Source organism: Coprinopsis cinerea (assembly GCF_000182895.1).
Source record: "Coprinopsis cinerea okayama7#130 chromosome 4 map unlocalized cont3.4, whole genome shotgun sequence".
Lineage (NCBI taxonomy): Eukaryota > Fungi > Basidiomycota > Agaricomycetes > Agaricales > Psathyrellaceae > Coprinopsis > Coprinopsis cinerea.
Genome location: NW_003307541.1, coordinates 2,296,710 through 2,317,505, shown reverse-complemented (window position 1 = coordinate 2,317,505; position 20,796 = coordinate 2,296,710). Strand labels below are relative to the sequence as shown.

Genomic DNA, 20,796 nt, shown 5'->3' with positions numbered 1-20,796 from the left:
AATTGAGCAGGAAACGTAGTAACATTTAAACCACTTTCTAAACAATGTTATACAAAATATTCGGATTGGGACATGATAAAAAGTAATGCTAGCGAGGACAAATTATGCAGAAGATGCTTGTGCGAATGCGACGGCAGTAGTGTCAGAATGCGAGAGAGAGATCAAAATCTTCTTGATGCCCTTCGCTTCGGCCAGACGTCGAGCCTCCCCATGCAAGCGAACCGTAGGAGCGCCGGTGGAATCGTTGACGATCTCGATATCCTTCATGGCGGCGGCGGCTCCCTGAGACCTGACTCCAAGGGACTTGAAGACAGCTTCCTTGCCAACCCAGCGAGCGGCGAACGAGGACGGTGGAGAAGGTTGAGCTTGGCAATAGGCAATTTCTTCGTCGGTGAAGTTGCGAGAAACGAAGTTAGGGTTGGAAGAAGGCACAGCCGAGATCAATTCTGGAAGGTTGTAAGAAAAGGACGCCCAAGCAAGAAAGGATAAAGGCACACACCTTGGTCGACGCCCACCCCAGCAGGTGACTGGCTCCAGACGTTGTTGCTCACGAGGCTGGACAAAGTCTTCACGTTGGCAGTATCCCTGGGGACCTCGTTGGTGACCCTCTTGAAGGAGAACTCGCCGGTCTTCGTGTCAAACTCGGCACGGGCCATGGAGTTCAAAAGAACCTTGCTCTCCATGTCGCCGATGTAGGGCGGATGATCCTTGACTTTGACGAGGGAGTTGTTGATCATCATCTCGCTCATGACCTTGTAGGATTGAAGAGCTCGGGCGCGGTTGCGCGACTTGTAGGCCTCGTAGTAGGAAGGCTCCAATGCACCAAGGAGGTAGCGAGGATGAACGACCATAGCTGTTCCGCCCACTTGACCGAAACCGAACGAAGACTGAACCCGAATGTTGAGCGACGAAAAACGGAAAGGAGTACCGTGAAACTCACCATGACACCAACGTGAATACCATCAGTGTGGATAGGCTTGGAAGGGAACATAAGGAATTGGCGGTCCTGGAATTGGGAATCGATGTTGCTGTGGAAAGATCAGGAACGAATCATTCCCTGAGAAGACAGACAATACATACTCGCTGTTTCGGTTCCCTGGAACGATGCCAGTAAGCAGACTTTGCAACAAGCCGCCCATCTGCCATGCAGCGGCTCCTCCCTTGGCGTGGCCCAACAAACTCTTTTGAGCAACAACTGGAACCGCGTTGCCTGGGGTGCGAGAGATGGTGGTGAAGACGTCGTTCCAAATGCGAGTCTCATTCTCTTCGTTGGCCTTGGTGCTGGTGCCGTGGATGGAGAGGATCCCGATGTCATCCGCAGTAAGACCCCAGACAGCAAGTGCACGACGCAAAGGAGCAATCTCAGGATCATATCCCTCCAGCATACCGTACATGGCGAGGGCTCCCTTCTCCTGTCGGGCAGCGTCTTCTTCGAGTCCAGCGAGGCGAGTGTCGATGTACTCTTGGTTGACCTCTTCTCCCTTCTGCTTGCGATAGGCGACTTCTTCCTGCAACTGCGATTGCTCGTACTCGAGCCATTGAGAGATCTGCTTGCGACGGAAAGCGAGTTGACGGGCCCGGTAGGCGGGGTCGAGGATGACAGGAGGGAACTTCGGTGCAACCTCCCTGGCAACAGTGAGAGCGCCTTTGCCTGGAGCAGGGACTGAGCGACCGGCCTTGTCGCTGTTTCGACTTGTCAATAATGCACTCGACGGGTAGTAGGTAGTACGGAACTTACGTTGATGTTGAAGTGAAGGCGAGTATGCCACGGATAGGAGCTCCCAGCTCGAGGGCGGTCTTAGCGCTCATCACGACGTGGACGCCGCAACCTTGAGATTCCATGAACTAAAGTGAAGAAAAAATCAGTGACCAAATAAATCAGAAGTCAAGACATGGATAACATACCCCTGCACGAGAGGTAGTAGCTGGACGGGACATCTCGGTAGGCTCACGACCCATGGCGAACTCCGTCTCAGCATTGCTGGTGGCCTTCATGTTGGCGAACTCGTACGAGCCTTCCTCGCTGATATCGTCGAACCCTCCAGCAAGCATGACCTTCGCCTTGCCGGAGAGGATAGTGTCAGAAGCAATCTCAAGCGACTGCAACGCCGTGGCACTAAGGGAGGTCAGCAAAGATGAATAATGAAAGAGAGCGGGTGAACATACCAAGCACCGACGGGAATCTTAACGGGACCGCTTGAGGACAAGAGCAACAAGTTAATCCATCCAGCAGTGGTGTTAATGAAACTAGAACAAGCGCAGGTAAGTCAAAAGAGGTCGAGAAATTCCCGTGTGACACGTACGTCTCCTGCAAGATGTCGTTCTGGACTTCCTTCTCATCGCGCCTATCCTTGAACATCTTCGCCATACTGGTGACACCTCCCATTCCAGAACCAATTGCAGTACCGACTTCGGAGGGATGCATGTGCTTGTAGAGCTCATATGGGTCGGTGATACCGGAAGCGTTGAGAGCTTCGGCGGTGCAGACGAGGGCCCAAAGAGTTGCTCGGTCGGTTTGAGCAATAATGTCGTCGGGAATGCCATAGCGCCCAGCGTGCCAACCGGTTGGAATCTGGCCCGCAACAGTGCGACTGAACTTGAAGGCCTTGGGGACAAGGACGCAGGCACCCTTCTTGAACTTGGCGAACCATTGGCCACCCTCCCCAGCCCAGATGTCGCACTTGTCGCCGTGCTGAAGCTTGAATTTCTGCGCCTCAGTTTCGGAAACTTCAATTGGCTCGAGGTCGTGGATGAGTTCGATTTCTTGGTTGAAAACCTTCTTGTTCGGGTCGTACCCACGGAAAAGCTCGGGTTCTAAAGAGGAAGGCGTCAGCTTTTGTTCAACGTGGAGAAAGAATATGATACTCACCAATCAGACGGACACCAGCATGGGCAATGATCTCGGCCTCGTATCGCCCCTTCACGTCCTTGTCGTCAATTGGCTCGTTGGTCTTGGTGTCCACCCAACCGACGTAGAGGGATCCGTCCTTAAGTCGACCATTGAAGTGCTTGATGAAGCCCATGATCCAAGCCATTTCAATGCAGGCTTCGATGGTCAATTCACCGCGAGCTTCCATCTCCCAACGAGTTCGAGCGCTACCCCAAGGGCTAACTTCTCCATAGCCGGTGATAACGACCACCTTCTCCAAATCGATAAGCCCACGCAGTTGGGCGACGTCCTTGAACGAGTCGACGCCTCCGAGCTCAGGGAATTCAAAGCGGAAGTTGGCACGGGGCAAAACGTCAACGGACTTCAGAAGCCTTTCGGCTTCGACGCCTTGGATGATCTTGAAGTCAGCGGAGTTGTCACGGGCGATGGCACGGCGAAGGTCGGCTTTCTGGTTGAGTTTGTTGCGAATGCGTCCAGTAATCTCGGCGAGGTCGGGAAGGCGATCCATTCCACCATTGAGGTCGGCCCAGATAGGCTCGACCTGGGTGATGCTGAATAGGAGCGGGTGCATGAGGCCGAGAATGTTGAAGGCCATCTCTTTGGCAGAGAAGGTTCGAACGCCGTAGCCCTCAAGCTCGTGAGCAACAATGTTAGTTGGGCCCATCAAACCGGTGCCACGAGTCCATCTAATGGAGAAGGTCAGTAAGCCACCACTCGTGGTTGAAGTATAAAGCTTACCCAATAACCGCTCCGGCCAAGCAGAGGTATTCGCCCCAGCTTTCCGAGGCCCATCGCTGGAAGAGGGTTTCAAGAGAGATCTTGGATTCCGAGTAGAGTCCGTCGTTGCCGAAGAGACCATGGTTGGGGGAGAGGGGAAGGATGACTTGAGTTGGACGGGTGACGAATTGGCGACTTGCTTTCTTGTTCTTGACTGCACCGAGAATTCGAAGGAGGTTGACCAACATCATACGATGGGCCAATTCCGAACGATCGTCGAGCCCATCGATTTCTCGACCGTTTTCGGGAATGCCAGCGAAAGGAAGAATGTAGTCAAGATCCAGGCCGAGAGTTGAGTAGATGTAGTCGACGAGGGCTTCGACGTCTTGCTTAGAGGCTTGGTTGAAGGGAACAACGGTGAGTGCAGAACCGCGACTGCCGACGGAGTGGTAGATAGCCTGGTAGTACTCGACGGTCTTGCGGCTGTAACTGGAGGTGGTAATGACAACATGGGCACCCCCGGCGAGGAGACCCTTGACGATTTCAATACCAATGGACCCCTTTCCGACGCCAGTAAGGAGAGCGTTCTTGTCCTTGAAGGTAGTTCCCGAGGTAGCGATCTCGTGGAGGATGTCCAGGTAGACGCCGGTGAGGTTGTTGCTGTATTCCCAAGCATTTCCGACGCGACGCTTGAGATGAAGAAGTGGGACCTTGTCAGAGTCAAGCGTGGTCACTGGTCGAACGCCGGTTACTTGAGGGCGAAGGAATTGCGATGAGGATCGGCGGCTACGAGGAGCGGGCGAAGGGGCAGAGTGAGAGTGGGATTCTGTGTTCAGGGATCGGACGACGCCTTCGTACAAGTCCTTGATGCGATGCTTCTGGTCGTCGGTGATTTCGGGGAGATCCTTGACGAGAGTCCAGAGTTTCTGAACATCGTCTTGGACCTTGTTGATGTTGACGGTGCCAGGGACGTTGTCGGCAGTGGCCATCTCCTCGACATAAGCCTCGAGCTTACGGACATTCTCACGAACGACTTCCGAGTAAACGATGTCACCCTTGGCCGTGACCTCGGTGTGAGGAGCGGTAGGGAAGGTAACTAGATTGCAACAGTTAGAAAGAAAACAACAAAATTCGGAGAAGTCCCTTACCATCTTTGTACATCGGCGGCTTGCCAAGAACCTCTTTGACGTTGTCGATAAGCTGCTGACCGAATTCCTTCGCGAGCTTGTAGGTGGGCCCTTTGGAAGGATCTACACGATCGATATAATACTGCATGTACTTGAGCATATCTGCATCAGCACGATTGAGGAGAGCGATGCAGCGAGCAGTGATTTCTCGGTCGACGGTGCGGAGACGACCATGGATGATGTCATAGAACATGATGAGAGCATCTTGACGAGCCCAGTTCCAGGAGGAATCAAAGTGACGGGCCTTGAGAGGGTCGAAACGAGGCTGGATACCGTCGATGTAGAAGTCGCCGTGCTCGCGAGTGATGCTGTCAAGTTTGGCCTGCAAGGCGGTCGCGTTTGCCTTCTCAGCATCGAAGGCGAGTTCTCCAGCACGGGAATCACGACCAAGGTAGCGCATGTAGACCTCGATCTGTTGCAAGGCAAACTTCTCTTGCTCGGCTTGGAACTTGATAAATTCTTCACTGTTGATGACTGCCCCACCTCCGCCGCCGCCAGCAGCACCGCCGCTTGACTGAGCAGAAAGGGAGATTCCTGCACGCTGAGCATAGACGGGGACGACGCTATCCAACCAAGCCTTAGCTTCGGCTTCCGATGCAAGACGCTTGGGTGGCTCGAGGGTGGTGGCGAGGAGAAGGACGCCGTCGGAGCGAGAAGGACCCAATCCCCAAGCCTTGTTGAGGTATGACTTGATCGCCGACGCATTGAAACCGCCAGGCATCTTGCCGCCGACGAGACGGGAGATGAGGCCGGTGCTGTACTTGCCGAGCGAGCCGCTGAACCCAGTACCGAGAGCGGAGCCAAGCTCCTCGAGGGGGAGTTCTTCACCCTTCTCAGGGGCAGATGAGAACTCTTGCTGGAGATCACCAAGAATCTCGTTCTGCAAAGTAGACTTGCCACCGACGAGGTCCTTGATGGACTTGCTTAGAGGAACTTCGTCGACCTTCTTCTTGAGTTTCTGGGCAACGATAACGGTAAGGATCTCAATGGCCTTGATAGGTTCATCTTCCACGCTGGCGACTGGTCCGGCAGAAGCGGGGGCGGGGGCGGCAGCTGGGACGGGCGCAGCGGCAGCAGCAGGTGCAGCGACAGGGGAAGGTTCTGGCGCGGCCTCTTCAGCAGGTGGGGCCTCAGGTTCGTCTTCGAACTGGTAGTAGATCTCCTTCTGGTTCTTGGAATGGCAGAAGATCGAACGGGTGTGGCTGACTGAGCCATCTGCGGTCTCGTACTTGGCCTTGAGCGTACGAGTGGCCATACCGGTGAGCGTTGGTGAGGGGCCGATTTCAATGAAGCGTTCAAACTTGTACTCAGTGAAGAGACGGTCCTGGGTTTCAATCCAGCGGACGGGGGAAGCGAACTGGTAGGCGAGGAGTTCAACGAGGATGATGTAGGCGAGTTTCTGGCGGTTTTCAGGGCTGCCCCACTTCTCTTGGTCCCATTTTTTCAGGACCTTATCGAGGCGGGGGGAGGTGGTCTGGTCGTAGATGATCTGAGCGTACTCTTGGGAAACTTCGAAAGGTCGAGCGATAAGATTGGGAATGTATTTGCCGACGAGCATGTCGGGGTTGAGATCGGCGGCATTGATCTTCTTCGAGAGGTCTGGTAAAATGTCATGAACAACAAAACCTTCGGACAGTGAGGGAGGAGCTTACATGCACGGAAGGGCAGGACACCAGCCCAAAGGTACCGGGAGTGGAATGGCACATCGATACCAGGAAGAGGGATGGTGGCAAAGCCACGCTCGAGCTTAATGTAGCCACCCTGAGCCTTCTGTTGCTCAAGGGCGCGTTGGTAGCATTCCTTGACGATGTCGCTCAACATCTCCTTGACCTTGTCAACGGTGAATGTCTCGGTCAACTGTCAGGAGTGGTGAGTAGATAGCCAGCAATAGAAGCCAACACCACAAACCTTGACGAAGTCAATCTTCTTGACCTTGAGGAAGTTGAGGACATTTGTCAAGGTTTGGAGGGAAACGAGTTCTCCGGCGCAGACGTATTGTTGTCCCTGTTGTGAAGGTTAACCTAGGTTCGGGAATGATTCCAAATCGGTTCTTACCTCAACGTTGAAGTTGACGATCTCAAGAAGGGTGTCCGTGATGGTAGCGATGGATTCGACGACCTCGCGGAGAGCGGCGTCGGTGAACGAAGGCGAGATACGGCTGGGGTTGACGGCGCACATAGCATAGTTGGATCGGTTCTGAGAGTCACGTTCGACAGCCCGCTGCATAGTGATACCACGGTAGAAGACAACATCGACGAGGGCAGAGATGTGGAGAACATCGGCGATGGAAGCGAGAGCAGAGTATTCTCCGAGCGAGTGACCGGCGAAAGCGCAATCCTTTTGAACGAAGCCCTTCGCGCGCATGTCTTCGAACGCAGCTTTCTCGGTGACGACGAGTGCAATCTGAGCGAACTGGGTGGCGAAGAGAAGACCGTTGGGATGGCTGAAGGTATATTTGGCGGTACGAATGTTGATGTCACCGAAGAGAGGGAGGGTCTTGACTTGGCCGTCCTTGTCCATTGTATCGTAAGTCATCTCCATGTATCGTTGACGAATGGCTTGACCCTTGATACCACCAAAGTGGATCGTCTTCTCCTTTGGGTTGTCCTTGACGATCTCGACGATGGAGAAGCCATAAACAGCGCGCAAGTGAGCGTCGGCGCCTTCCCACACAGCGCGGGCAGCGGGGGAAGAGTTGTAAAGGTCCATACCCATTCCAGGCTCCTGAGAGCCCTGGCCAGTGAAGACGTAGACAGTGGTGGGCTGGGCAACCTCAGCAGAGCCCAAGAGGACCTTTTCGCCTTGCGAGTTGACGGTCTCGATGTTGACAACAATGTTCCCGTCTCTCATGCCGACGTGACGAAGCTTGACAGAAAGCTCATCACCAGGGTTAACCATACCGACGAAGCTGACATCATAAGCAATAACCCGCTCAGGATGGCCTTGGGCAACGACCGTCTCGACGAAGCGGCGAGTGGCAGCGCTGGACCACATTCCGTGGGTGATGGTAGCCGGCAAGGAAGCGAAGTCGGAGAAGTAGGGATTGATATGGATGGGGTTGAAATCGCCGGAAACCTTAGAGTAGGGTTCGTTGGTGAGAGGAGCGGTGAAGACAGTTGAGACGTCAGGAGTGTTGAGGGTATAGCCATCATTGGGAAGAGGAGCGGTGAGACCTTGAGGCGTTCCGTGGCGTTGGAGATAGGCAGTGACAGGATTGCCCAAGCAATCGTCTTGGTGGAAATCGACGGAGCCAACCTTGACGAGGACCTTGAGCTGATTGCGGACATAGACGTTGCCAGTGACAGCGATGTTGCGGTAGGTGGCCTTGTCCTTGAAGGTGACGTGGGATTGGACGCGGAAGACGAGGGAAGTGCCAGCGGTCAAGGGTGAATGTTCGTTGTCCCATTCGAACCATTCCTTCGACTGGAGAACACCAACGGCAGCGTCGCTTTCGAGTGGGACGAGGTATTCCGGCTCTTCGGTGGTCTCGAAGGTGTTCTCGAAGTCGGTGAAACGACCTCGGTAGAGGAAAGACGAAACGACCTCGATTACACGCTGGCCCTTGGAGAGGACGTATCCCTTGACCTTGACAATCTTGCCTTCGTTCGAGTTGACGACGGAGACGATGCGCGCTTCGGCGTTGCAAACGTCGCCAACTCGCAGTGGCTTGGCGCCATCGACCATTCGGAAGCCGTTCGAAAGGTGAACGAGACGAAGGAGGTCTCCATCGATTGCCGAAGGGAAGATGGACTTCATGATGGCCTGCAAAAAATGGCTCAATGCACGAAAACAATGATGTAAAGAAAAGAAAACATACCTGCCAGCCAGTGACAATGGCGAAGTCCATGGGGGCACGAACAGAGGCGGATCTGGCACCCTTGTATGCCTCGTTCTGGTTGCCGACGACGGAGCAGAATTGCTCAACATCCTCCTGCTTGATGACGACCTCGGGACCAGTAAAGGTCTCCTGGATGTCAATAGCAGGGAGCTGCTGGTCATCGCCGTACCAAAGTTTCCAGTAAAACTCCTTGATGCGAGTGTTACGGTCTTCGGCGATTTCGTGGATGGGGTTGAAGCCCTGGGAAGGCTTGTACTGGAACTTCAACAGGAGAGGGACGGAAGAGCCCTTGCGCTCTTCGAAGAGGGTGACGTCGATGACGCGAACGGTGGGGTCATACTTGATTTCGACAGCCTTGAAGCTAGGGATGTGAGAGCCGTAAGAGCGTGCAGCACCGTAGGTGGCGACGGAGACAGGGGTAGAGTCGGCATAAGTGACGACAACTTTCTGACCAGGGCGAGGGGTAAGGAGAGCACGGAGGTTGTTGTCAACGTAGGCCGAGCCACGGACGATGGTCTTCGAGGTGACGAGGGCTCGCAACCAATTAAGGTCGGGACCAGCAAGGGTTTCTAACCAGGCCTCGGTGTCAGGGGTGACTTTGCCAAATTCGTAGGTGATGGTATCCTTGGTGGCGGTGCGGGTGATTCCGGTGAGAGGGGCTGGCTGCTTAGGAGCAGCGGCGATGTAGTCGACGACGGGGACAGAGGAGACATCGCCATTGTAGCTGCGCTCGAGCAAACGTTGGATGAGAGACGAGTTGACGTTGCCGAGGATCTCCTTGACAGGCTCGTCTTTCTTCACTGACCACTTGACCGCAACGGGCCCTTGGAGAATGCACACACGTTGAGGGTCTTGATCAAATACCGCATCAATGTCTTCGGCCGCCCAGAGCGAGTCCTAAGATAAATGTTAGCACATGGCACAAGAATCACATGAAGAACAACGGACCTTCTTGAACCATACTTCAAATGAAGCGTCGAGAACGGGAATGAAGGGAGCGGGTTTCTGACCCGGACGCTGCGAGATGGCGAGGAAGTACGCGGTATCTTCAGCAGCCAGCAATTGCTCCGCCGCAAGAGGGTACTTCTTGAAGAACTCCTCGACGAAGGGCAATGGATCATCCAAGGAGGTGTAGGATTGGAGCAGAGAAGGCTTGGTGGCGAAGCCGTCAGCACTTGCGAATCGTTCCTCGACACGTCGCAACCAATCGCCGGTCAAGTTTCGCAACGAAATATCGATCCACCTCTTCTGGTGCTTGACATACATCAATGCAACCATCCTCAACACAGTCTCCTCGTAAGTCATGTCACTCAAATCCTTCGCAACTGACCCATCCTTCTTCCATCCGAACCAGGGTTTAGCGAAATCCCTGTTCAACTTCTCGATAACTTCGTCCCGACGCTCCTTCAACCAAGCGACGCGCTTCTCCTTTGGCAACTTGAAGACGGTATCGTCGAACTCCTTCCACAACTTCACGCCACGAGTAGCAACCTTGTGGATGGGTTCACCAAGCTCGGATCGGACAGTCAAGATACCACCAGTGGGTTTGGTGTACGTCCCTTCCCACTGGCTGTCATCGACACCAGACGCGGCGACAATGAGGTCCTTGACCGAAGAGCTCGTGTGGGCCTCCTTGGCGACCATGACGCGACTCGCGAACAGGAAACCATCGAACGGCATGGGCTGGACACCGAAACGCGTCACAGACCAGTCACCAGTCAAGTACTCCCAGACATCTTCAGCAGATCCGAAGCCAGATCCACCGACGAGGATGATGTTGGGGTGCTCACGGATGGCACGATAGGTGGAGAGGACGGGTTGATGGAAGTCTTCAAAGGAGTGGTGACCGCCGGCACGCCCACCAGTCCATTGCATGATGATGGGGAAGTCGGGATTGGCAGCGGCGATGTTGATGACTTGACGGATACCGTCGACGGAGCCAGGCTTGAAGGAGACGTGCTTGATTCCGGCGTTCTTAAGACCGTCGATGATCTCGACGGCCTTCTCGGTAGTGGGGATACCGGCAGCGACGCAGAAACCCTCGATGGGGAGGCCCTCCTTCCTCATCTCTTGCCAGAGGGGGAACTGGAAGGTGAACTGGCGGGGGTTGATGTAGAGGGCGTTGAGAGTCAAACCGACGCCAGCAGGGATCTTCTCCTGGATTTCAGCAACCTTGGAGCGAAGGGCTTTCGCGTTGTAGTGACCACCACCGGCGAGTTCGATGTGGTAGCCAGCATCCAAGACGGCAGATACGAAGCCTGCCTTGACGGTGGAGGGGGTCATACCAGCGACCATGATGGGGGGTTTACCGAGAAGACGGGAGAAGGGGGTGTCGAGGAAGAGCTCGCCCTCGCTGCAACAAGACAATCAGTCGGAGAACGAAGACATCGACGATAAGGCCACACACCTGTTCTTGACGAGTCTGGGCGACCACTTCTTGCTCCACCAATCTTCGTACTTGACGCCGCTAGCGTTGAAGAGCTCGACGTCGCCCTTGCCCTTGACGCCAGCGACGATGACACGAATGCCGCGGCCCTCGAAGTTCTTCGCAGTCAAAGGACCAATACCGCTGGCGCCTCCGGGACCGAAGTCGATGACGTGGGTGGCAGTCTCAGGGAAGTTCGTAGCCTTGGTCCAGTGGATCGGGAGGGTGAAGATTTGTTCAAAGAGGGAGCGGGTGATGGAGGCGGCCGAACCGCGCAAGTCAGTGCCTGAAGGACGCGTCAGTTTTATCAATACGATCGGTGCATGTCCAGAGGAACTTACCATCCTCGGTGTTATAGACAGGGATCTTTAGATCATCGGCCTTCCACAACTCTTCGTCCTCAAGATCCTCAGAGATGACCTTGTCAGTCAAGCCAGTCAAGTAGTCACTGTGATAAGGGACGCCGACGACCAAGAAACGGGTGGAGAACACGGGCTTGCGTTGAGAGAAGGGGATCTTGCTTTGGTCGGCACCGGAAGGCGCCTTGATCTTACGAAGGCTGGTGACGAGGCCGAAGAGAGATTTGGGTGGTCCCGTGATGATGAAGGCCTTGGGACCATTGTGAAGGGAAACGAAGAGTTTGGAGTTATCAGGCAAGTGTTTGTTGGTCTGCTCGATATGGGGCTGAAGATCTTTCAGGCCCAGACCGGTGACGGACAACATGGGGCTGGGGGTGCCTTCACCACCCTCGATGGCATCTTGAACGATGCTTGGTTCGATTGCGGTCACGGGGAAGGCTTGTTGACCCCTCAGGCCAGAGTAGAAGAGCCATTTGAGGGCCTTGATGGAGTTCTCGGTGAATTCCTCAAAGGTGGACGATGCGGAGATCGCCACAGCTGATACGATTCCTTGAGAGTGGCCAGTCGCACCACCGATGCGATCACGCAGCTGACCAGGGGTGAGGCCCGCAACGTGGCAGACGACAAGATATTGGACAAGTTGGGTTAATCCGATAAGAGGGAAGGAGATTGGGACGGACGCGGTGTACGCGACCGAAGGCCGAGGAATGGCACCCGAGAGCCAGGCGAGAACGTCGAGACCGTGGGTGAAGAAAGGCGAGTCCTCCTCGTCCTCGGCGAGAGGAACGAGAACCTCGTCGGTAATGGTTTGAAGGTAGGAGTGAATGAAGGGCTTATAGATGTCGTAGAGCTCCTGGAGCTCGTTGAGGTAAACTTCGTTGGTGCCCTGGCCACCGAAGAGAGCATAGATCGAAGCCTTGCCAGTCGAGGCAGCTTCGAGGAGTGCAGATTGTGGTTGGCGGGGAATGTCAGACACGCCTTGGTTCTGCAAGGCGGCGACTGCTGCAAAGTAGGCGGCCAAAACGGCCTTGCGGGTGTCGGTAGTAAATGAGGCAGTCAAGGTATGGATGTCGGTGGTAGAAAGGTAGGTCGATGTGAAGTACTTGAGGACATTGAGGAGCAACGCGGTGCGTGCTGCGATGGATTGGGCTTCCTTGTCGACGCTGTCCGCGACGAGAGCCAGAAAACGCACTGCAAACTCTACTTTTGCCTCGTCCGAAGTCGCGTCCTCATCGCCGACAACGATGGGATCCTGTTCTATAGCCGTAGCAAACTCATCTCTCAGGACCTCCGCTGCGATCCATTCATCGGACGATGTAGAAACTGGAATAGAAATCTGAAATGAAAAACGATTTGGATGTGTTCTATGTGTGTAGGTGAAGATGAGACTGACTCTAAGTGTGCCCTGGTTCAAGACCAAGGGGCGGGTTGCAATATTGGACTTGGCGTGTATAGCATGACCGTTCTGGGAGGCCATTTTGTCGTTGGATAAGACGATGTTGGGAGGGGACGAAATTACGGGGAAGTAGGTAAGAGAAGAGCGGCGAGTGCCAACTCAAGGGACGAGGTGCAATTTAAAGAGTTGTACCCAAAGAAATGGTTCGCTTGTAAGTAGCCCCCATACCCCAACGAAAAGATTTTGCCCCGAACGTTTAGGGGTCTCGATCGCATTTTCGGACGATCATTTGGGGTCAATCAATCTCTCAACCGTGTTTGGTCCCGGATAATGCCCCAATTGGCTCCATCCTCGACAAAATTCCTGCTCGATGTGACGGCAGTTTTTCAGGCGTCGCGCTGATTGGACGACGCGACGACTCCAATTTAATTCTGGGAAGCTTTAGACCGCAACGTGTAGGCAATGTGCTCCCCCTTGGCGAACACAGATTAACTACGATGGTCAAAGAACACCGTAAAGATAGATGGATAATGGATTAACGTGGATCGATAATGAACATGCAGTAATGATGATTATTATCCAAGTGAGCACAGTTGTATGGTACAACCGACGCGACGGTCGGCGGAAGGATTCAATTCCTTGGGTTGGGGTTGCCTGGATCAGGAACACCGAACAGCCGTTATCCGCCTTCTCGCGCCTCTTCCTCCACATCACAGATCTCTTGAATACCTTCTCGGAAAAATACGATGTTGTACTCCAGCAGCCCCCGCCGTTTCTCATACACGTTAGTCGGCAGAACGGCCAGTAGTGCAAGGTTGCGCGTAATGAGATGGTAGGTCAGAGTCGTTCCCGGAGTAGCCGGATGGAGGGTCGTCGCCGCACTCGGGTAGAAGAGTTCCTTTGGATGTTTCCGACTGGCAGGGTGAACGACAGGTGTTATGGGGGTTGCAGCAGGCGGTGACGAAGAGACAGAGCCGGCAGCCAAGGAGGAACTGGAGGAAGCGGTAGGAGGTGGGGTCTGAGGTGGGGGACGCTGCCGAACCGAGCCTGAAGTGATGGAGCTATGGGGCCAGGGTCAACTCAGGGAAGCAAGACAATGGATTCTAGAACCCACCGATATAGCGGACCGAACGAATTCAGCATTTGGAGGTAGTCGCAGCAGAGGTTGTGTGTAGCCGAATCCACTGGGGATGCGTCTGTTGCGACATACAGCCGTGATCTCACGTCGAAGAGGAAAGCCTTGGGTGATTGGGAGTTCTGTTGGGGAGATTAGTTACTGAATGAGGGAAAGTTGCGGACAACGAACAGCACAGAAAACGTTGAGGAGATCTTCTAGGTACGGCAAAGAGTCGACCAGACTTTGAAGCACTTTGGAGAACGATTCATGGAGGGAGTGGTCGTAAACAGAGGTAAGGTAAAAGTTAATTGGAAGGTGTTCATAGTCGGGGTTTATGTCGATAAGTCTGTCAAGCACTCTCTCGTTGATCTGGCGGTAGTTCTCTGCGGGGGCAGAAAGTTAAGACGCCACTGTCAGAAGGCAGATTCCGAGAAGCCCTACCAATCTTGTCGTCCTCCTGCAACTTTTCTGCTTTGTGAACAAAGACTTCGATGTGGATATTGGGGTTCTCTTTGTTGGCTGCGACGATGAAATCTACCAACTTGGATATTGGTTGATTGTACAGATCCTGGCGGAACGGAATGACCTCAGTTCAAATTGTCGCGGAACTTGGACGCGCTCGAGAAGACATACCCGGATGTCAATGACGAAGATGATCGTTGCAAAGTCCGACAGTGGTGCCCCCAGGGTATCGACGGTGACATTGGCTGGTGTATCCCAAATTTCCAGTGGAATGACTGTACTGAAGCGCCAATCGAGAGCAAGCGCCTTGAGTTTCGTGGTGACAACGCGAGTTGGAAAGGACACGGAACGTACTCGACTTTGTGTGTCATGATGCGCATCGTTGTTTCCAGATAAAATGACTGTTTTGCAGGAAGGTCTTTGAAGAGAACTTCGAGGATGGATGTCTTCCCCGCTCTATACACCCGCCCGAGTCAATAAGGCGGCCACAACGAAGCTAGTCGACGCACCTTCGCAGACCCAGCAACAGAATCTTTGTCCTTGCGACATTGGTTTTGGGATTTGGGTGACCGTTCGTTGGTTGTTGGTTATTGGTGGCGCTGGATGTCGAAGATAGGGCAGCCATCGCCCTGAAGCCACGGGGAGAGGACAGTCGGCGTCGCTTGCCAGTGATAGCAGGTGTCCCGTCAACAGGGCTTCGATCACAAGGCAATTGCCGCGCACGTGAACGAGTCTACCAATGATCTCAGCTTTCCCGCGGTCGGCTCTATCAGTTCTCCCAGTTAACGCTCGTCAGGTAAGGCGACGCACGTTCGTCCAGCGGGATCCCATGTCAAAACCAGAACTCACCAAATGTTTCTCTCTAGTTCCCCTCTCTTGTCGTTACCCATATTTCCCTCGTCGTCACCATGAAGTTTGGAACAAAAATCAGCGTAAGACGCCCCTCTCGACCCCAATTCGTGTGCTCGTGTGACCAGTAATTCGAAACAGGAGGACATGTACAGCGAATGGCGTCCTTATTACCTTGACTATAACCACCTGAAGCGGGTACTCAAGGTTTGTACGGTTTCCTTGCGACTTTGCATTGTTTGGCGCTAATTCAAAAGCTACCAGGTTCGGACGACAGCCCATGCCTGGACAGAAGAGGATGAGCGGGAGTTCAAGGCCATGCTAACGGCCGAACTGGACAAGATTCATGACTTTCAGAAAGACAAGGCACGTAATGGTGTCTATTTTCCCCGCCACTCTTTCGCGTCGTCTTCCACCTTTCGCTTAGTTGTGGGGCGACTGCACAAGCTTTCCTTCTTTTCCCGACAATAGTTCCTCGATTGCGTAGGACTGACTTTAGCCCCATCACAGACGTCAGAGCTGTCTCGCCGAATTCGCGAAGCCGAGAAAGACGTGAAGCGGCTGGTTGCCGAAGAGCGAGAAGAACAGAGACGGCAACGCGCTGATCCAGAGAGTCAGCAGGTCGACCATGACGAGTATGCCCAAGACGGAGGCTCAGATGACGATCTGTCCGACGATGAAGGGAACGACTCGGATGAATCTTATGACGCACTCGAAGACCGTTTCCATCATCTTGAAGAGGAAGTTGCAATACTCGTTGCGGACGTACACGATTTGGCCCTCTACACCAAGCTCAACATCACTGGCTTCATGAAGATCCTCAAGAAGCATGATGTGAGTGACGCAATGAATCCCATTTATTACGTCCCTTTAACTGGTTTTGCCTCTGCAGAAACAAACCAAATGGCACCTCAAGACCGAGTTCATCCAAGAGCATTTGGAGAAAAAGCCATTCTACAAGTACAATTGGGATGCTCTCATTGTCAAACTCTCGAAGCTTTATGACTTAGTGAGAACCCGTGGCAATCCTGTCCAGGGTGATTCCAGTGCCGGCGGTAGCCAAAGCGCATTTGTTCGACAAACGACCAAGTACTGGGTATGCTCTAGCTTTCGCCTCCGTGTTCATCCGATTTTCACATCTATTCTAGGTTCACCCTGATAATCTTGTTCCCTTGAAACTTGCCATCTTGAGACACTTGCCTGTTCTAGGTTCGCGAACCATTTTAAACTCCGTTTGTTTCCCTGAGGCTGACGACCCCATACAGTATTCAATCCAGACAAGGAATATGAACCAAAGGACTCCGGTGAGGTCCATCCAAACATTCCTAGCGTTTATGATATTGACCACAAGTCCCTTGGGTAGCTATTACTTCAATTTACTTCGACAACGAGGACCTCGAACTCTACCTTGGAAGGTTGGAGAAGACTGAAGGTGCTGAAGCCATTCGACTAAGATGGTACGGGGACGTGGATAACAAACAGGTGAGAGACCCGTCCGATGGCTTCCACAACTACTCTAAATACATTCGTCCAGATCTTTGTTGAGCGCAAGACCCATCGAGAAGACTGGACCGGCGAAAAGTCTGTCAAGGCCCGTTTCCCTCTGAAGGAACACCTGGTCAACCCATTCCTACGAGGAGAGTATACGGTCGATGAAGACTTCCAAGAGCTTGTCAAGAAGGGCAAGAAAACCCAGCAAGAGGTCGACTCCATGATTCAGCTTGCTAGCGAAGTTCAATATGCGGTATTGACGAAGAAACTTGTACCAGGTATGTATCGCCACATTACTTTACAGTGCATCGCTTAATTCCCATCCAATTACCATTTAGTTATGCGTTCCTTCTACAATCGAACTGCTTTCCAACTTCCGGGAGATGCGCGTGTTCGTATCTCACTGGACACCGAGCTCACTTTGATCCGAGAAGACAACTGGGATGGTCGTGTTCGGGCTGGAGATAACTGGCGTCGCACCGACATTGGAATCGACTTTCCCTTCGACCAAGTACTCCCGGAGGATAAGGAAATTTTCAAGTGCGTATGGAGCCCATCCCCTTCCGTTTCATTTTCCTGAAATATTGATAGATATGGTGTCCTTGAAGTCAAGTTGCAGACGCAACTTGGCCAGCAACCTCCCGATTGGATCCAAGACCTCGTTCAGTCGCACTTGGTCGAAGCTGTTCCCAAGTTCAGGTACTCTATCTATTCCACTTTTCTTCATGCACTTGTACTGAGAGAAAGGACAGTAAATTCATTCATGGTTGCTCCACACTGCTTCCCAACCGAGTGGATCTCGTGCCTTTCTGGCTCCCCCAAAGTGCGTTCCAACTTCTCTTCTCGTTCCACCAGGTCACCTCATTATGCCTCAGTGGACACCGATATCTTGAAGCCTGACACCGGCTACTTGAGCGTTATCGAACGACCCTCGAATATCGGCTCATCTCGCGGCAGCGGTTCTCGACATGGATCGACGGGCTCCCACTCCCCGGAAGTGCAATCCTATACGGAGCCTTTGTCTGAGGGTGAGGATGACGAATACGACGGTTCCCTCGCACCTGCACGCGACGAAGGGCAACGAACCGGTCTGAGCGGTGCGGAGGTCAAGGCGGCCATCGCATATCGAGAGGCAATGCTCAAAGAGCGCCGGGAAGAGGAAGAAGCCAAGGGCGTGAGCAAGGAGGACAAGGGCAAGCAGTCTACAGTTCCCCAGTCACCAGCCCTGGCGGATGACAGCGGATCGGAGCAGGGCTCACATAGACGTCCAAGACATCGTCGTGAGCGATCCACGTTGTCGAACAAAGTCAAGGATAAATCCTTTGCCATCACACCACTTGCACCTTCGTCAGCCTTCGATGAGACCTTGAAGGACAAGTTAGACAAGGCGTCCAAGGACAAAGCTACCTATAATGGTAATGGGGAAGAAAGGCGGTTTGACGAGGTCGAAGAGGAGTCTGCTTTAGGAGGACCGTCGACACCAGTGGATGACCGCATTGTTGAGCGCAACTGGCGTGCTCCTTCTGGAAAGAAGATCGCGGTGCCGGTTCGCATAGAGCCCAAGGTTTATTTCGCAGCGGAGCGAACCTTTTTGGTGAGCACGCTTTTCTTCGAGTTGTTTGCGGTGTGGACCGTCAGTTACGCGTCTTTTGCCACGGACCCCTAACTGTTCCCTTTCCCGTTGGCACCTTTTATGAATCCTTTACTGACTGCGTGTTCCTTGTTTTTACAGAAATGGCTTAACAACGCGGTATTCATTGGCACCATCGCAACAACGCTACTTAACTTTATCCCAGCTTCGGACACTCGGGGTTTGATCAGTGCCGCGTTCTTCACATTCTGCGCGCTACTCGCTATCGCCTATTCCGCGGGTATCTTCTTGTATCGATCCTACCGGCTGAGGGAGCGAAGTGCGTCAGGCCTCTACTATGACAAGTATGGTCCAACGGTGTTGTGTCTTGTCTTCTTTTTGGCGTTGGCAACCAACATTGGTTTGCGTTGGTCTCAGATGTAAACGGGGATTTGAACCCGTTGCCTGGCCGTGCTGGACGTTGGAACTGAGGCGTTGGCGGAATTGGAGGGCAAGGAGTGTGCCCAGTTTGGTTATTTTTCTTTCATCTCCAGAAACATCTTTCGGGGTAGACATTTGTTGGGACAGCTACCTTCCCCTCCTTATTGATGCTAGCTAGACGCTACTGCATCACGGACTATCTATGCACTTTCTATCGGACACATGCCCCTATCTATATTTCGACACATATGGCGAGCCGCGAGCTATCCAATGGAACTTATCGAGCTACCCCCTCCATGAGAACGTTTAGACATGAAATACATATCAGCTGTTCCTCAGTGAGTAACCAGAGCCAAGATGGAACCTGCTTTTGGTCGGCCAAGTTGCGACAGCCCTGATCAAAACGTTGACCCTCCTCGTTGCAGTATGGATTCTTGCCAACGTTCAAATCGGTGCTCCTCACCTCCGTCCTTGGCCCGTCGGAAGAATAGGTGCTAAGACGTATCCTAGATTCTTGACCCACCGTTATTCACGGTATGAATCACGGAAGAGATGGCCATCTGGATTTGCGTGGTAAACTACACGGTGGCGGAGACGATGTGGAGAAGCTCCTGTCTTCTCAGATCTTGATGCAACTCAGGAAATGAAGCACTGCTCTTCTGAATTTCTCGACCTCCGTCATTCCAGGGACCCACTAACTGCTTTCTTGCACCGCGGGTCTACTAAGCGACACAGGAGAAGCCACCGCCCAGATGGACCCAACCTGCATTCTGACATCAATCACATAAAGCTACGAAGTCAAGAAGAGTGGATTATACACAGAATCGATTGGCATCCCAATTGGTGTGCTTGGGTTTCGAAGTTGATGCTGGAACCTGTAAGTGGAGGCACTAGGCGACAACGAAATATTCTTCGGGCATGGAGGGCTCGGGGAATTTGTTGTTGTTCTAATTCAATAGCAAGTCTGAAAGAGCCTCCTTTTCCCAGACCGGGCTTCGTGCGAGCGCGACATGCGAAACTTGAGGAACCTTGAGGGTGTTTGTGTAACTTGTCAACTACGCCTTGTCGTCGTTGAGAGGAAGGAAGATGGATGGTTGAATGGGTGTGTTCCGTGTTTCCTTCTTTTTGTGAAAGGGTGTGGTAATCTGTCCATTCCGATGGAGCGCAATCTGGATCGTCTCGACTCTCAACCTCCGAGAGAGTACAATTAGTTGCGAGGAGCACTGAGGCCTGAGGGTAATCGAGAAACATACCATAAACACTTCAATCCCGGAAATCAGCGTAGAATACCTACCGCGTATGTGTTGTCACTAAGTTCATGTGGCTCATTGAGGTGGTTCCGTAGAGCCTGAGCCGTTTACGGTCTGGGTTACTTTAACGTTAACCCTTAGTAAAGTAACAACTCGAGCGAGCGAGAGATAAAAACGCCCCAGATCTCCATAATCTACTGAGTCGCCCTCGTGGTTCCCCCGAAAGAATTATGAAGGGATTCAAAACAGACACGGTGCTAACGTTCGCTTTGCTCAGTAGATCACACTGGCCCGGGAGCGCCTCCGAGTCGCGATGTTCGACAAACACCACACTGTCCAGACAAACTCAGATCACCAGCGACCCCGATAGCCGCTAGACTAAACTCGCTCTCAGCCCTTTCCCCTATTCCTATTCGTAAGCGAAATTGGAGATTGATTCTGAACTTCTAATGGGGAGGTGGACCTCTTTACCATAAATCACGTACATACTGTATATGATGAAACACCCTCATCCCGTCATTATAGATCACCTTCTTGATATCTCGGAGAAACGCGAGTCGCCGCCACCTCAGGCGAAGGACCTCTAGATCATAGTTGGACATCGAAAATCAAGACACTTAGACAGTGCTAATAGTAATTGAGAGAGGCACCATGATGCCAGGTTCTCCGTGATCAAGAGTCACAATTTAGAGCCGCCTGGTACACATATTTAAGTGCAGCTTTGAATTGCGCTGATTTGGGATGTGAAGCCCCGGGGCGCGGTCCACTCCAGATCCAGCGAGAGGCCACCTGGTGGACTCGAAA

The 20,796-nt window shown here is 53.1% G+C and overlaps 3 protein-coding genes across 3 annotated transcripts; 1 reads left to right on the top strand and 2 right to left on the bottom strand.

Annotated features, from left to right (window-relative positions):
• Positions 1-14: 14 nt before the first annotated feature.
• On the bottom strand, positions 15-12,893 carry CC1G_07064 (fatty acid synthetase alpha subunit; the record flags this gene model as incomplete). The annotated part of the gene is made up of 19 exons (XM_001836365.2): positions 15-446; positions 500-887; positions 941-1,028; positions 1,081-1,683; positions 1,739-1,845; positions 1,906-2,116; positions 2,167-2,247; positions 2,304-2,814; positions 2,870-3,576; positions 3,629-4,703; positions 4,756-6,393; positions 6,447-6,651; positions 6,703-6,798; positions 6,850-8,556; positions 8,612-9,529; positions 9,581-10,985; positions 11,040-11,343; positions 11,399-12,752; positions 12,810-12,893. The coding sequence occupies 19 exons, from the start codon at positions 12,891-12,893 to the stop codon at positions 103-105; spliced, it is 11,826 nt and encodes a 3,941-aa protein (XP_001836417.1). The 3' UTR covers positions 15-102.
• Positions 12,894-13,491: 598 nt separating this feature from the next.
• On the bottom strand, positions 13,492-15,016 carry CC1G_07063 (Gtr1/RagA G protein Gtr2; the record flags this gene model as incomplete). The annotated part of the gene is made up of 7 exons (XM_001836364.2): positions 13,492-13,873; positions 13,927-14,069; positions 14,119-14,312; positions 14,371-14,497; positions 14,563-14,671; positions 14,746-14,847; positions 14,901-15,016. 7 exons carry the CDS (start codon positions 15,014-15,016, stop codon positions 13,492-13,494), a joined length of 1,173 nt encoding a protein of 390 aa, XP_001836416.2.
• A 114-nt stretch (positions 15,017-15,130) lies between these two features.
• Positions 15,131-18,745, top strand: CC1G_07062 (vacuolar transporter chaperone 4; the record flags this gene model as incomplete). Its single annotated transcript, XM_001836363.2, has 14 exons — positions 15,131-15,187; positions 15,258-15,323; positions 15,382-15,447; positions 15,751-16,074; positions 16,133-16,336; positions 16,389-16,449; positions 16,506-16,544; positions 16,604-16,722; positions 16,775-17,009; positions 17,070-17,271; positions 17,323-17,430; positions 17,484-17,554; positions 17,607-18,325; positions 18,464-18,745. 14 exons carry the CDS (start codon positions 15,131-15,133, stop codon positions 18,743-18,745), a joined length of 2,553 nt encoding a protein of 850 aa, XP_001836415.2.
• Positions 18,746-20,796: the final 2,051 nt, after the last annotated feature.